General features: G+C 39.9%; 1 protein-coding gene across 3 annotated transcripts in view; it reads right to left on the reverse strand.

Annotated features, from left to right (window-relative positions):
• Positions 1–502: 502 nt before the first annotated feature.
• Positions 503–16,650, reverse strand: part of Rab11fip2 (RAB11 family interacting protein 2) — a 39,267-nt gene continuing 23,119 nt past the window's right edge. Inside the window, exons 4-6 of one of the 3 annotated variants that reach the window (XM_034508211.2) lie at positions 10,497–10,542; positions 4,589–4,811; positions 3,692–3,899 (exon numbers count right to left, since the gene is read on the reverse strand). In XM_034508211.2, the coding sequence (XP_034364102.1) occupies positions 3,841–3,899; positions 4,589–4,811; positions 10,497–10,542 (328 nt within the window). In that variant the 3' untranslated portion in view covers positions 3,692–3,840. Of the gene's footprint in view, positions 4,812–10,496; positions 10,543–16,650 lie in introns of all 3 variants that reach the window. The other 2 variants (XM_034508206.2, XM_076926044.1) reach the window with 2 other exon arrangements.

The raw sequence follows: 16,650 nt of genomic DNA on the forward strand, positions 1-16,650 counted from the left end.
GGCTACACAGAGAAAGCCTGTCTCGAAAAACCAAACCAAACCAAACCAAAAACAAAACAAACAAACAAACAAAAAATGTCTGTTATACAAGTCTGACAGCCTGAGTCTGATCCCCAGTGTAAGGGTCTGTAATTTAACATGCCCCTCAGGAGAGAAGGGAAGGACCTATGCACATACACACCTATGCACATGTGCATGTGCTCTCACTCTCTCTCCCTCACATACACACACCACCCACATACACATGCACACACATACACATTCAGACACACATGCATGCACATATGCACACATGCATGCACACATACAAATTAACAGAAACGATACTTCACTTCTGCATGATTCTTCAGAAGCCTACTCTCTACACGCAGGGCTAGAGGCATTATTGAACACACACTCCAACACAGTCTGTCTCATTATCAGGAGACAATAAAGATGTCTACAGAAATGCACGACGGGAGCAGCGCAGCTTTATCCACAACAAGAGATTATGATGACTGGATTAAGTTTAAACACTTTAATCAACTATAACAAATCAATTATCATATATAAAAATTCTGACTCATGCATCAGATTACATAAATTATACAACTGTCACATTATACAATGTTTATATACTTTTGTACCTGCAAAATGTGTATGAGTTACTAAGCATTTACTTAAGAACGTAGGGGTAGTACTTTTCAATTATAAATAATGCTTACATCATTCAAACACTTGCTAAGAACATACATTTCCAAATCTGCAGCATTGTTTTTGTACCTCACAATACAAACAATCTAGAAGCTTCAGAAATTAAAAGGCCCAAATATCATTAGGTAACAGACTTCAATTCCATTGTAAGTGGTTGATACTTTTTGACAGAGAAAAGTAAATGATATAAAATGTCAACTTTAGTTTAATGCTTGAAGAGCTTCTACACATCTTATTAAATACATCAGGAAGCTCTTCATATGCAGATTAATTAGTAAAGGTGCTACCTATTGCATATTAAATACCTCCAAGGACAGCATCTGGATTATTAAAGTTATAAATCTGTGAAAATGGGGGCTTTCGGTATGTGCTGACAGACCCTCTCCAATAGCACCACGAGCTTGCAGTGCAGTCCTTCCCTCTGAGAAGAGATCACATGACTGGGCATGCTCACACTTCACCCACGCACACGAGTGACACCTACTGCACCTAGAGACAGAGGATGGCATAGACAGCAAGGAGTCCCAGCTTGCTTTTCTAATCCAGGGTGAGCTGCTTTCACTTTTTAGGGGAAAACAAAAGCTTAGTGTAACAGTTACTATAGATACTTAGAGATAGCAGGTCTTTTTTTTTTTATTTCTCATTTTAAAAGATTTTCCTTGTTAAGAATAAGCACTCACATGGGGGTGGGAAGCAGGATGCAGGAGGAGTGAGGAGATGGGAAGGGGACATGAAGAAGCAAGTCTGCCACTAATGAGCTTATTTACTTAGGTTTCCACTCATGAAACCCTTTTAAATACAAGGCAACATTTTCACAGCTGGAGAACTACAAGTAGAACTTGATTTACTGCCAAAAGCAATACGTGTAGTTATGTATAACCTATGAATGATACTACGTTCATGGGAGAAGGGCAAAACTGGGGTCAATGCAGAACAGAGCAGCAAAAGGCAATGCTTCCAACACTTACCATGAGTGGGTTACATGGTATCTTATATACAACTCTAAACAATGACCTTGGTGTTTAAGGAATGATACTTAAGTCCCAGTGGCAGGGAGGTGTGGCAATACTGTCAAGCCAGAGTTTAGAACTGAGAAGAGATTGCTTGTAAAATACTGTTGTTGTTGTTTTAAGAAGTAGTTTAATTATGTAACAGAAGTGTGTCAAATTAAATCAGGCTTGATTCTGTGATTTTTAAAAAGTCTTGTTGGTAGAAGTGTTTTTCCATATGTATTTTTAGGCTAAAATCATGAATAAAATGTTCTTAAAAATCTATTGTGCATGCACTGTTTACCGAAATATACATTTTTATTTCCACCTCTAAGTTAATACAAAAATAAATCACCAGAATACTTCGTGTTCCATTTGGAAGATAAAGCAAGTGTCTTTCCCGCCTTCTTTCTACAGTGCCCAGCTCACACTTATGCTTAGACACTGCCACATGCTATGTTCACTTTGGAACTTGTTTTACTTGCAAGTTTGTTATGTTGACTAATGATAACATTAAGTTCACGAGTAAAATTCTTACCACTAGAACACAACATTTTCTAAAATGAGTGTAAATAAATGCAGACTGTTCACCTGTCTCAGACATTTGTTTTTATTTAGCAACAACAATTGTGCCTCAGATAAATCTCACTTCCTACCAGACTGTCTCTGGACAAAGCTTCACTTCAGATTCTGAGAACCAAATACCCATTTAGTCTGGCCAATCAGTAAGGACTGTTGAATCCATGTACACAGATTCTAATGGAGGCAAAACTATGCCTTATGACTTACTTCTCATAAAAAGGAACAACAGCATTCGAACCATGCTTTTAGATGAGATTTTTGGGAAACTTATTCTGAGGACAAAAGTGACAGACAGCTCAGGTCTCTACTAGATCGAGACTCTAGAAAAGATACATTTGGCTAACACATGTTATTGTACCTGCAGACAGCTGTCATAATACTGAATACATGGATTTGGGTGTTTTAAAAAGTTGCAGAGTCCCAGCAATGCCATGATCAAAATATGCGAAGAATTTGATGGCATCTAATAAATGTTTATTTTAAATGGCACCATTTAAAAAATATTTACCAAGATCTTGCATGGGGAAATCACCTTAGACTTTGAAATTTATTATAGAATCACTTCAGTTATTAATTAAATGGAGGAAAAACTGATTATAAAAATCCATTTTTCCTCCTCTATTTTAATTTTAGAAAAGTACTGAAGTTTGTATTTGGGGAAAAATTCACTTCAAAACCCATGTTTTCTAGAAAACCACAAAAATTCAGAAACTATAGACAACAAGGGATTTTGTGACTAAATATGAAAACCAGCAAAACTATAATGTCTGCTTTCATCTGACTTTCAGTGAGATCTTACTAGAGATAATGATCAGGAAAATGCACCCCACTACAGGGCTAGGAATGCACCCGGCCCCAGCCTCTGTGCAGCCAGTCCTCAATCCTCAATTCAGAAAGGCCATCTATTTCATAGTGCTTAGATCCGAAAGGTTAAATACCAGCAAAAGATCTACAATATTCTTATCTCATCACTTTTCACTTTAAATTTTAGAATAATTTTATACAAATACAGAAAGCTAATCCACAGAAAACTACCATTCTAGGGAGGAAGGCTTAAACAAAGAGCCTACAGTGTGTGACATCTATCCTCAAGGGTGGACGTGGGTTGCCTCATGCTGTATGTTGGTAGAGACCTGCTCTCAACACCCACTGTTGCGATGAGTCTTTGGTTCAGGGCTCAAAGGCAACCATCTGTTCTATTAATGATGAAATTGAAACCAGGCCCAACCTTCATTCCTAGAACTTGCTGTTGCCTTGGATTATCAGGCAACAGACAATCACCCCCATCCCCCAGCTCATGTTCAGATATAACTTTGCACAGTTGTCTTTGCTCAGGATACACAGTAGAACAAATTGTACTATCCTATCTCCTGATTACACTTCCCAAAAACTCAAACACCAGGAGAACACTGGCTGAAGAAACCCATTTGCTTCTGTGAAAAGAATAAAGAGCTCTGAATTTTGTCATTCCTTGAAAAGAGACTTAAGATCATCACTTTTTAGGATAGTGGTCGGGGATAAAGTTAGAAGCTGGAGCTGGGTGTAGTGAATCCCTTTAAAATCAGGGTTCAGAGAATCAGGAGTGGGTTGAAGTAGCTTCTCCACAGAGGTGGGGTGGCCCTGGTGACAAGTGTCCTGCGTATATACTGCAAACGCGCATTTTAAACTATGAGATTGATATCCTAACTTTAGAGGCAACCATTTGTTTTTAAACATCTTAAAAACACACATGTATATGAGGTATATGCATGTACTTTATATACAGAAACACACGAACATACATAGTTATGTATGAGAAACTTTTTTCAGTAGTGTTTATAGTGAGCAGTGTTCCTGACACTGAGTGTGTCTTTTATAATGAGCAGTGTTCCTGACACTGTGTCTACAGACCGACTTCTGAGAATCCAACACCAGTATCAATTCTGCTTTATGTAATCTATTCCTGAGGAATAACTCATGGGCTGCTGAAGATAGTCCCAGGCCTATGGCAGACAGGGGTCCAGCACCAGCACCAAAGTGATGCCAGAGAACTGCTCAGTTATCAAGGCATGGCTCATTTTCGGTTTAAGAGTTTAGAGTATTTTACCCACTCCAAAGGTTACTCTTGATAATAAGAAGCTATGAGTATGAACAGGGCTGACAACTGTTCCCATGACAGAGGGGAGGAGGTGAAGCCTGACTGGACAGTCTTTTCTAGTAACACATCCCTCTTCCCTTCCTGCTCCTTCCTCTCTCTCTCTCTCTCTCTCTCTCTCTCTCTCTCTCTCTCTCTCTCACTCTCTCACTCTTCTCAGTTATAAACAGTCCTCTTGACCCCCACTAACTATTGGTGAACTTGCCAGCTTTCCTGGATGGCTCGTAGGGCACTCGCAGGATGCTGGGTGTCTCTTCCATCACCCTGACAAGGAGGTTGTCAATGTAGTCCTCTAGCTCCCGGATGTGAGTGTCTTTCCTCCGAAGGAGTTCTTTGTGCTTCACCAGCTCCTGCAGCACCTCTTCGTATGTCAAACTCCGGTACCCAGCCGTGGCATCAAAAGGATTGCTGTCCTGGAATGGGATGCGGACTTGTTTTAGCTGACAGGACACAGACATATACATTAAGAGCTACTCAGAATTTCACCGTCTGGCTTTGCTGAAGCTGATAAAGTTTCTCTCCAACTGTAGCTAGAATCAGGGTGACAGTTCCTAGATGCTGACAGGAAGGAGGGCAGGCAGACCAAAAGCCTGATTCAAACTCCTTCTTATACTGGAAAAACTTCCTAGAGCCAGAGACTGTCTGCATCAGTGAGAACTAAACCACAGCATGGGTACTGGGGGTGTGGCTCAGTGGCAGAGCACTTGCTTAGCATGCAGAAGGCCCTGGGTTCCATCCCCAGCATACTAGAGGGGGCTGGACAGAATATGCTCTACAGTTTCAAACCACAAGTTAGTGAATATAATGAAACTAGATTAAAACTGAACACCTGTAGGAATCTAGTCAAAGGACTGCCAAGAAGCTATAGAAAACTGCACATATGGACACTGTCCTCACAGAACTGCTTCCTCTAAACGTGGACTTACTTCCATCTGGGCATTTATTGATGATGGCTATGAGAAACAGAAATGCCAGGCTGATTCTCTAACTTTTTTGGAACTAAACCAACAAGCACCATTCACAGGTACGGCTTCTGCATTAGCTGACCAGCATGGTGAGCTGAGTCTTCCTGAGTAATGGATGTTTTTACTTCCCATAAATACCACCCATTTGTTTGATGTTGTTTCCCTTTTTGCCCTGTTATCAGGAGGCTCAGAGCTCAGCTACAGCCACATTAATACTTATGGTCAAGACAGCTACACGTCCACTCATCTGACTTATTTACCTACCTAATGACATTCAGGTAGTTAAAAAAAAAAAATCAAACAAAAGCACAAATGCAACCAAAGGAGGGTCTTGCTTCAACCTTTTTTTATTCTAACAGTGTTGTGACAGCAAAATCTAAAAAAAGTACCTTGTGACAATGAAGATGGGCCCTTTCATATTTCCCTAGATTTCAATGCCCAGGGATTTAGATTTCCAGTGTGTAAATGTCTAGATACAAAATAGCACATTTTATGTCTGTAAAACATAGTTCCGTCCCTAATCCAGCAATTTAGGATGATTTGCATAACTTCCTGTCAAACACTTCCATTTTGCTTTAAGAAAAATTAACTAAAATATTAAGGAACCTGGTTCATCTGTCCAGCAGAGGATTAGTGAAGCCAGAGGAATGCAAAAAGATTCTTGTTCTCACAGAAACTGTATGTCTCTCCCATCATCAGCAGCTACTTTTACTGTGTTGTATGTCCAGCTCCTCACTATATGTTCCTACTGTCAGATCCCAGGGCAGAAACTAGAGTGACACCCCAGTCCCTCCAATGTCCCTTCTTCCTGGATGTACAAACTTTAGGCTAAAAACTGTCTCCCATACCCCAGGCTTCAGAGTTTGGGTAGTAACAGCTTGCAACAGGTTTTACAGTCTCCAGGAAGAAATTGGCAGTGGGGTGAGCGTGGACAATTAGCAAACCAGGGCTCATGGTCCAGTGGCCTGTCAGAGGCCAGGGAAGCATGACCAAAAAACAGGTCTGAGAGAGGAGGCTCCGTGACTCCTACTGCACCATCAAGCATAGGCAGGGTCATCTTTGAGGATTTGTAGCCTTGTCCTAAGGAAAATAAACCATTGAAGGTTTCTAAGCAGAAGCTAATCACTTCTTAGCTTTTCTGCTACAGTCAACTGTAAGCAGAAGTATCTTTGAGGCACTGTTCTAGGAAACTAACCTGGCAACTAGGGATAATATCACTTGGGAGAGCAGAGGTTAATGAAATACTGAAAATATCAGTTTGGATGCTTTATAAACCTCAATAGCCTCAATGACAATATGCAAATTTTTTAACATTTAATAAATATTAATTTAAAATGGCACCATTAAAAAAATGCTTCCCAAGACCCCAAACAAGAAAATCAAATCCTTTACCAGATTTTGAAGTTTATTATAAGCTTATTTTAACTGAATAAACACAATATTTAAGAAAGCAAATTATATTCTGTGAGATATACTTTAAACAACTCACTTTTTCACTTAGCAAATAAGAAAAGTTGAAAATTTCTGAATTAAATTATTTATGCCCCAACATTTCAAATGTTGCTCTTAACCCCATACAGACAATTTTAGAGCTAAGTGCTAGCTAGCTTCTACTTTCCCTCTTGAGTGAGTTAAGCCTATAAAATAATGTATTGGTCACTGGTTGTTTAGAGTTATATTATAAATTAAATATATTTTCATAAAATATGCATTGTGTTATGCACTTTTCTATAGTAAAGACAAGATAAACTATAGAGCTTTTAATCTGTCGGAAATAAGCTAACCTTTGTACTTCTGCACAAGCAACACTGTATGAAATGAGGCAGGAATCAGGCTACGTGCCGCCTCCCTCATCTGATGAAACAAGTCCTCCCACCCTGTCAATCCTGTTATCTACTGAGTGATATTTTTTCTGAACTGAAGTTTTAAAAATAATAAAGTCCAACTAATGTGATTTCACTTTTCTGACAAAATATTTACTGGAAAATCTAAGAATCATGGGGGTCATGAAATTTAACTAAATGGACTATGTTACTTACAGGTTGTCTGCTTTTGTTTTTTAATGAACTTAACAATAGCATCTGTTCAGACTCTCTAACTTTAATCAAATTACTTGTAAATGCAATGATTTTTCAAATTTCAAATTATAAGATAGCATACATTTAAAATCACTTACATGGTTAATACTGTATCAATTACACTGGTTAATGTAGCTAATATTTTAACATTTATCTTAAAACAATGAAGATAAAAGACATGTCCAAAAAATTCCATTATGACATAAGCAGTCTAAATGCCCCAATAGGAATCATCTTAGTCTTGTAAGATTACCTAGTATTTTCAAATACTGTTCAATACTTTATAGCCAAAATGAACAATATACGACATATTCTTTACCTTTCTCACACCAGCCTCCTTTCTAGAAATACATTTCTATTCTTAGTAAAGTTCTGTCTTCTTTATAGGTGGAAATTTTACCCAAAATTCACCATCAGATTTCTGAATAGGAAAACATCTTAAAGACACATAAACCATAAACTATACACTGTGAAAAAATAAAAATAATGAATACAGCTCAGATTTGGCTCCAGATTTTACTTAATTTTTGAGAACCAAACAAATTTTCTAATTTTAGGTATATAATTCTTAAACCAACATATTACTATATTCACACACACATTTATAACATTAAAGGAAATAATAAAATTAATACTAACTAATATAACTGATGTTAAAATGTTTTCTGGTTATAAAAAATTAGTTTGTTTAAAGAGGGAAAGTCTCAAGAAAATACAAAAATTGTTTTTTTACTAATATTCAGGGAAAACTGAAAACTTCAACCTCAGAACAGAGAGCAAATACAGCCCACAATGGGCTGTATCTGCCCATAAATTCAATATTTTGTCCCCATGCTTCATAGACAGCACACATTTTAAAGATGTTTTCCTGTTTTGAAATTTAATATAACATTTTCCTGTTTCTTTTCTTTCACAACTAATCCTTTTTTGCTATTTCACATCTGCTAAAAGTAAAATCCCTAATACAGACACAAAGGTGGAGGACTGGGTAAGAGAGGAACAGTCCTCTATGAAGTTTTAAACAAGAATTTTAAATAATAAGACTCATGTGGAAGATTCTCAGATGTATTAGCTATTTTTACCTTATGCACAATCTAGCCTTTTAAACTAGGATATATATATATATATATATATACATACATATACATATGTATTTATTACAATATTTAAATTCAGACAAAAGCAAATTATCAAGACTCAAAATAACTGAAGATTTAAAGAAAGGTTGCCCTGGTAACCAAATATTGGTGGGGTCCTAACTGACATCCAAGGCAACTGGAGGAGAGAGGGAGGAGATGAAGGCTGGCGTTCTCAGATCATCTCATTATGGTGTAATGAGGACTCTGCTCTGGGAACATCATCTCAGCTACTTTCACATCCTTTGTCTTCCTCTCTTCATCTCCCTTTCAGTTCTTAATTAGGCCTTAAAGAGCTCACACTGCCCTTTCAACTGGCTACTGCTCCTGCCTAAACACCGCGCCTCCAAAGACAGGTGTTGGCACCAGCATAGCCGACATACAAACCTAATTACACAATACTCCCTCCAGAAGGAGAGAAAATAACTTGCTGGATGTCTATTACTGGAGAACTTCATGTAAATTACTTCAAACATCTTGTAATCTTCAACATAAAAATTGTTCAAATAACTTCTTCTGAAAACTTGTCTGTAAGGACTCTTTCTCCTCTTAATTGTATCTTGTAGTACATTAGCAACACCTAGTAATCTTTTAACTGTCATTTAGAATAGTTAGATTCCAGAGAAAAACAATCACACATCAAGGATTCTGTTATCACCTTTAAATCCTTGAACTAAAACAATTTTCACATTTATTTCTTTAAAGATTTCTAAGGATGTTTTAACACTGATAAATTATAAGATTTGAAAAAGTACATCTACAAGCACACGGAAATTGTAATTAAGGTTACCTAATAAACAATAGCTACATATTAAATCAATTTTTGATGTTGCATTTTGTTTGAGATTAAGTAACAGCTGGTAGAATTCATTTCACTATCTGATCAAACACTGACTTCATATAGTCTGACATTGCTTTGAGACTTCTACATTATAAAGACAAATACTTATAAAACATCAAAACTTAGAAATCATTTACATAGAACAGCAAAAGCATTATCTAAAGTCCTGTGCATCCACAGTGTTTTCTACAAGTCTTTAGACAGACAACTGCCCTTATAATGGTTTATAAGATAGACTATAACTCCACCTTGACTGTCTTTTAGACAGACATATACTAGCAATTGTGATACACAATTGCTAGAAAAAAATTTAAATACATCTAGATCACACATATTAAGGGAAGACAGTTGAAACAGCAGCCCCTGGCCTCTTTCTGTTACTCAGTGAGAATGTAGTTTTCCCTCAAAAAATACATCTGCCTGTATTTTTATGAAATGATTTATTCTCCAGGTCAACAAATTTAAGAGGACTCAGATTAACTGAATACTCCAATACAATCCTGAAATTTCAGGTAACAATGAAACAAAGTTAAGCTATCTCAACAATTGTTGCAAACTACACACATCCATTTAGCTAGCTAATTGCTGCCAATCCTGGGAAAGATCTGGTTTTGGTCTCATTTGGATGATAGGTATCCTGAAGCTTTTGTCTTTCCAAAGCCTTTCCTGATAAACTCGGGTCTCTTACCACACTGCTTTCCTACTGAATATTAGCAAGCAGCCTTGCTCCTTATCCAATCCCTGTCCCAACAACCAATGTTAGCTACTTTCACAACTATAATGTTCACTCCAACATATAGCTTTCACATTAAGGACACAAGTTATAAACAAACATGTACATCCTAGATAGACATTCAGTCATAACTACATTGGCTTGGGCTGTCTCAGAGCACATACAGAAGCCACATTCATTGTGTAGTAGAGGTAAAGTCTCAATTCTTCTTTCTCCCCAAACTACCACACTGACCAATGTTGTTTCTGCCACTAAGGTGTTTAGGGAGATGGAGGCATAAGGGTAATATGCTAGTGAAAAGCCAGGCTTGCTCTCTGGTGATCTTGTAACCCCTTGATAACTTACCGGGATTTTCCTGAGGTCTTCACTGCTTGTTGGATTCATATGAAAACTAAGTAATAAAGCATAAAATAAAGGTTAAACATGGCACAGTCTATATGGTAAGAAACAGAAAAATAGAAACATGTTAAGCCACACGGCAACATGTCTGTCTAAAGTCCTAACTTAGGTAAGTAAAATTCAATTCAAGAAATAGAAGCAAAACCATATTTACTCAACATCCTAAAAGCATTTGCAGGTTTAAGCCCTGAAAGAAAATCCTCCAGTACTCAGAATCCAGGAACCATAAATCTTAAATACACAGTTTCTAAATATCTTTAAGCATAGTGACTTTCCAGTAAGATACCTTATTAAAGTAGTTCTTATAATATAATCATATATTTACATACCCCAACCCTTTTGGTATGTTACTGTTGGAAAGCTAAGAAAATTTTTATGTTTGGAAAGGTTATAGAGTAAGAGAAATCAGGCACCCTTTGTTTAAGTGTATTGGAAAAATTAACTTTCAAACCTTACCCTGTCAATGAGAATGAGTCCAGAGTAGCAGAAATAATTTCTGTCATTAATGTGATTTCTAAGTAGCTAGCTTTCAAAATTTAGTCAGAATAGACCAAAACAAAACAGATTCCATTCATTTGGAGACATCCCAGCAGAGTGCCACAGCCACTTTCTCCTCTGAAACATGCCCATTAGGAAGGAGACTACAGCCACACGGAGAAGCTCAACTTCAAAGCCATCTGATGAGTAAATGTTTCATCACTGTTCCACTGAAAATCGCACCCAGCATTTAAGGCACTTATTCTCAGAACAGATATGAAGCAGATTAATGTCCTGGGAGTCTTTTTATTCCACATATAGACATTAGAAATAAGATTTAACTATCCGACATATTTCTCCATTGTCTACATACTACATAAAAAAATAGACTCCTAAGACTTAAGGGACTCACTTTTAAAATCTTGTCCACGTGATAGAAATTGTGGACACTGGAAATCTTTTCTGAAACACAGCCCTGATTACAGGTACACATCATATCCCACATTGCAAATACTAAAAGGCATGATACATGTAGGACCACACATCAAGAGAATGTGCTATGTAACCAGGGCACACTCAGGTTTTCACAGCCAGATTACAAGCACTGGCCATGAAACTTTCCCAGGAGGAGAGCCTGTAGAAGCACTTTAACATTGTGGTGGGGCTGGGTTACTAGGCAGACAAACATGAGACATGTACTGAGACCTGCAGTACAGCACTGACAGGCTTATGTAGCTGCCACATTTCCCTATCCCTGTATGTCATCTGCATGGTTTTCTGCAAGGTCCTATGCTAGTGTCAGAGAAACAGCCATGATTCAAAACTCTGACAAGAGACAAATGGTAAGAACAAAGTCCCAAAGGCCATCATTAGAGTTGCCTTTTACCTGAAGCCCTGCACCCGCAGCCTTGTACCTGCAGACCTGTACCTGCCCTGTACCTGCAGCCCTGCACCTGCAGCCCTGTACCTGCAGCCCTGCACCCGCAGCCCTGTACCTGCAGCCCTGCACCCGCAGCCCTGTACCTGCCCTGTACCTGCAGCCCTATACCTGCAGCCCTGCACCTGCAGCCCTATACCTGCAGCCCTGCACCTGCAGCCCTATACCTGCAGCCCTGCACCTGCAGCCCTGTACCTGCAGCCCTGCACCTGCAGCCCTGTACCTGCAGCCCTGTACCTGCCCTGTACCTTCCCTGTACCTGCAGTCCTATACCTGCAGCCCTGCACCTGCAGCCCTATACCTGCAGCCCTGCACCTGCAGCCCTATACCTGCAGCCCTGCACCTGCAGCCCTGCACCCACAGCCCTGTACCTGCCCTGTACCTGCAGCCCTATACCTGCAGCCCTCCACCCACAAGCCCTCCACCTGCAGCCCTGCACCCGCAGCCCTGTACCTGCCCTGTACCTGCAGCCCTGCATCTGCAGCCCTGCACCTGCAGCCCTGTACCTGCAGCCCTGCACCTGCAGCCCTGTACCTGCAGCCCTGCATCTGCAGCCCTGCACCTGCAGCCCTGTACCTGCAGCCCTGCACCTGCAGCCCTGTACCTGCAGCCCTGTACCGGCAGTCCTGTACCTGCAGCCCTACACCCACAGCCCTGCACCTACAGCCCTACACCTGCAGCCCTGTATCTGCAGCCTTGTACCTGCCCTGCACCTGCAGCCTGCACGCAGTTGCCCTGCATCTGCCCTGCACCTGCCCTGTACCTGCAACCATGTACCTGCAGTCAGTGTTCTACTGTGGCAGCAGTTGCTGATGGTTTCTATTTCTCCAGATCTCAATCCAAGCCAGTGTAGTGAAGGGGCCAGTGAGAGACAGTAGTGTACCCTTGCTTCATGACCTCATGGCATGTTTTCTGATAAGCAACACACTCCACTACACCCATTCCCACTGGTAGACAGTCTCATGTGTAGCATTTTCATGTGTAGATTTACATGCAGCGGTGTCAGAACACCAAAGTGCTCAAGAGCAGAGGAGTCAGGGGCCCTGCAGCTGGGGGGAGATGAATTTACACTGTGCTCTACCCCTGTACCTGCTGCTTTGTGACGTTTAACAAGTCACTTTGACTATATCTTGGTTCCTTCATCTGCAAAACCATAATGTCAAAAGCATTTCCCAACCAGGACTGCTGTGGAGAGAGAAAATGAATGGAGTAACATAGAAAACGAAGAGCAGGAAGAGCCTGCCCCAAGCACAATCTCAGTTCATTTAAGTATGTATGTAATCTGCATTCTTTTAAACTCTTTTTCAAAGATAACTTATTTTCATGATAATTAAAAGGGTCATGTAGTACCAAATTCTATCTTCTATTACTTCATTTAAATATACGGGATGTTAGGTAACATTATAACATTAGTTATAAATTCTTCCATTGCTGACTGGTGGAATTTGGCTCTGAGATCTGTCCTAACTGAGACTCCAGCCCTGTGCCTGTTTCCTCTTGACAAATCTTTGTGAGTGCTGACTATAACGCTGGAACCCCAGCATAAGCACTGTGGATTAACTGCCCAACCTCACTTCATTATGGGATAAAGCTCCATTCTTTATGGTGGGGTACCCCAAAATTCTCAGAGCAAGTGTGTGAAAGTTATGCTCTCTCACAGAATTCACTGAAGAAGGCCTTTTTCCTGGCAAAAGTAGGATTTGAGATTCCATGAAAGACAGAGGCTTAGCTGTCTAGAGGACAGCTCTGTGGACACTGGAGAGAGTAATAAGTGCCAGTCGGTGGTGTCAGCACAGGACTTTGGAGCACAGCATGCAGGCTAAGATGCCCTGAAGGCTTCTATGAACAAAACTCAAGGACCTCAGACCTTATCCACAGGGCAACAAGCATGTTAACCAAACCATGTTGGTCTCCTTTCAATAAGCTATCAACATTCCACATTTGGGGTTCTGATCCATTCTATTCATCCCCAGGAATAAAATATTGTGACTGTATCCACTCAGCAGCCTGAGAAATTGCTGAACTGAGAAATAACAGAAGAATTGGTGTTACATTATCAGAAAGATTTTTAGGGAGCACATTTAGATCAAAGATTTTTATCAAAATCACAAAGTACTATGCAATGTGGAGTAATTTTTGTTCGGGAAGATAAAATAAAACTCAAGGACCTGAGAAGGGGTTAACAATCCTTCAGATTCTCTACACTGTCTGCTGGGTAGGGTAGGGCACACAGGCAGCAGCCCAGCCCCTTCCCTCTCTGTACCTGAGTATGAGCGCCTGAACGCTCAGGTCCCTACTCAGCACCATGTGCTAAGTGAGGCCCCCACACTGGTATTGTCTGAGAGCCAAAGACTGAACCCTCCTTTATGGTCTGCTTTGTGTACACACACTGACATGTCAAACACATGACCAACTCAGTCATTCATGCTGCCTTTTTTCATCTACCCTTACATGGGGGAAGAAAGAGTTAACTGAACTGGACTCAATTAGTGTGGTGCAAAATAAAATGTCTCTATTTACTGAAGTGTGCCACCAATTTGTGATATCTCTTTCTTTAGACTGGTGTCCTCATGTCAGACAAGATATTGAATAATACAATTTGACTGCTCAACTGAGCTGCTGACAAGTTAGAAGCCGGTGTTTTCAACCAGGTGGAAAATAAACCTGGATGTGCTCAAGGTGAAGACAGAGCCTATACAACTAAATTCAAGAATTTATGTTTAATTAAAAAAAAAGACCTGAGGAAGTTTGATAGAGCCACAGGATCCTAAAGTAATTTTTAAACAGATAAGTATCTTAATTTATATGCTTAAACATATTTTAAACAGATAAAATGTCTTAATCTTATCATAGTCAAGTTTTCAGATAAAAGCATTAGCATTTTTTATTTGCAAATTCATTTAAAAATTCAAAAAAAGTTTGTAAGTAAGCTTGAAATGTAAACTATTGTGGATTTTAAGTATTATTTTTCTAGAAATCATAAACTTCCCTGTATCCTTTATTAATTTATCTTAAAGTTCGAGCATCCAGTAAAGAACCAGTTAAGTAGAAACTGAAACCTGTGTTCCACTAGTCTGCCTGTAGGTACTGAACTAAGCCTGTCTCTATGAGTGATGAGCCCAGGTGCTCTAGTGATAACTTGGCCTTCCGGCTCTGCTCAAAACGGTTTCCTTTTTTAAGCAAGCACATTCTTTGGAGCACCTTCCAAGCAGGAGGCTACCACCACAAGGGCTGACATTTCCAAGCCATTCAAAGTCAAGTATTTACCTCCTACTTCTCTTTCCAAAAACCATCACTGCTCAAATGACAAAGTCACTTTGGCCCACAGCTTGATGTATTTTCCTTTAATATATGAATCCAAATAATTGACAAAGTCCAGAGATGTGCCACCTGGCAGGGAGAGGGGGCAGTTTCCTCAAACACTGGCCAATACCCCACTATGTGAAGGAAGCAAGCGTAACTCTAAACCTTCATAGGACTTCTGACAGTAATTACTTTCCAAGGTCAGCATCCTATTGATCTTGTCCTTTAAGTGAATGGGGGAAGGCTTGAGGGACCTGAGCTTCCCTCAGGGGCAAGGGCAGGTGGGGGGAGGCTCTATAAGAGGCTGTTATGCATCATTAAATCTGTAACACATGAGAGTAAGAGAGAAACTCTCCCTTTGCAGCACTAGACTGGTATATCCTAGAGAGTGGAATAACGACGCCAGCCCTCATGCAGAAGGAACTTACCCATCTCCACTCTAATCCCACACCCCATCACTATTTCTTTGATGACAAACTCCTTTTACCAGGGAAACTGCCTCACTTTTCCAACCTTTCCTTCCATTTCACCAAGGGTTAATCTTACTTTTTGAGGCTGTTTTCTCTACAGCATGCCAGCCTAATTCCTGTATCCCCAATGCCCCTTTCATTGCTGCCTTCTTCTTTTTGTCCTTGTATGGGAGTGCAGCTATTTCCTAAGACTGTGGCCAGACCTTTCTCTACTTCACTTTGATGGCTTCACTTCTCTTGATACATTAGCTGTTGCCACATCATGGCTAAATGACTGAAATCATTTCTCTCCAACCACAACTTCTTTACCTTCCAGAATACTGGGCTTACGAGTTGTCTGGCTACGCATTCAGATCAAAAATCCTACTTGGACCTCAAGGTGAATGCACCCAAACTCATCACCTTTATTTTTCCCACCAACCATTTTCTGGGAACCGCATCCCCCCCCAACCCCCGTCCCAGTGAAGCAGCAGTCTTTAGCAGGCATGTCCTGTAAATCCATCCTCCTTAGGACTAAGCCCAGACCTCTCATCTCCTTGCTGCTCCCACGCCTGCTCCTTTCTGATCACAGGACCACAATCGCACCTCTATTCACTCCATTACTCAATCTACCCAAGGTTCTGTTGGCCATGGCATCATCTCAGGTGCAAGTCTAACATCATGATTTATCTGGAAATTCTGCTTGAATAATGACAGATTCTTTAGACAACTTTTCAATCCCACCACATTTTGCTCAGCTATTTTCCCATCCAGATGGCCCACCATTCAGTGTCAAAGTACAAGTCACTTAACTGTTCATTTCACATTTTTAACTTTCAAAGAATAAACATTAGAAGAACATTAAAAGAAATGATGTGATAATGTTTTTTTTACAGCAAACTGTGGCTCAACAGCTATTTTCTCTGAATCTAGC

The sequence above is a fragment of the Arvicanthis niloticus genome, chromosome 1, assembly GCF_011762505.2.
Source record: "Arvicanthis niloticus isolate mArvNil1 chromosome 1, mArvNil1.pat.X, whole genome shotgun sequence".
In the NCBI taxonomy this organism is placed as follows: domain Eukaryota; kingdom Metazoa; phylum Chordata; class Mammalia; order Rodentia; family Muridae; genus Arvicanthis; species Arvicanthis niloticus.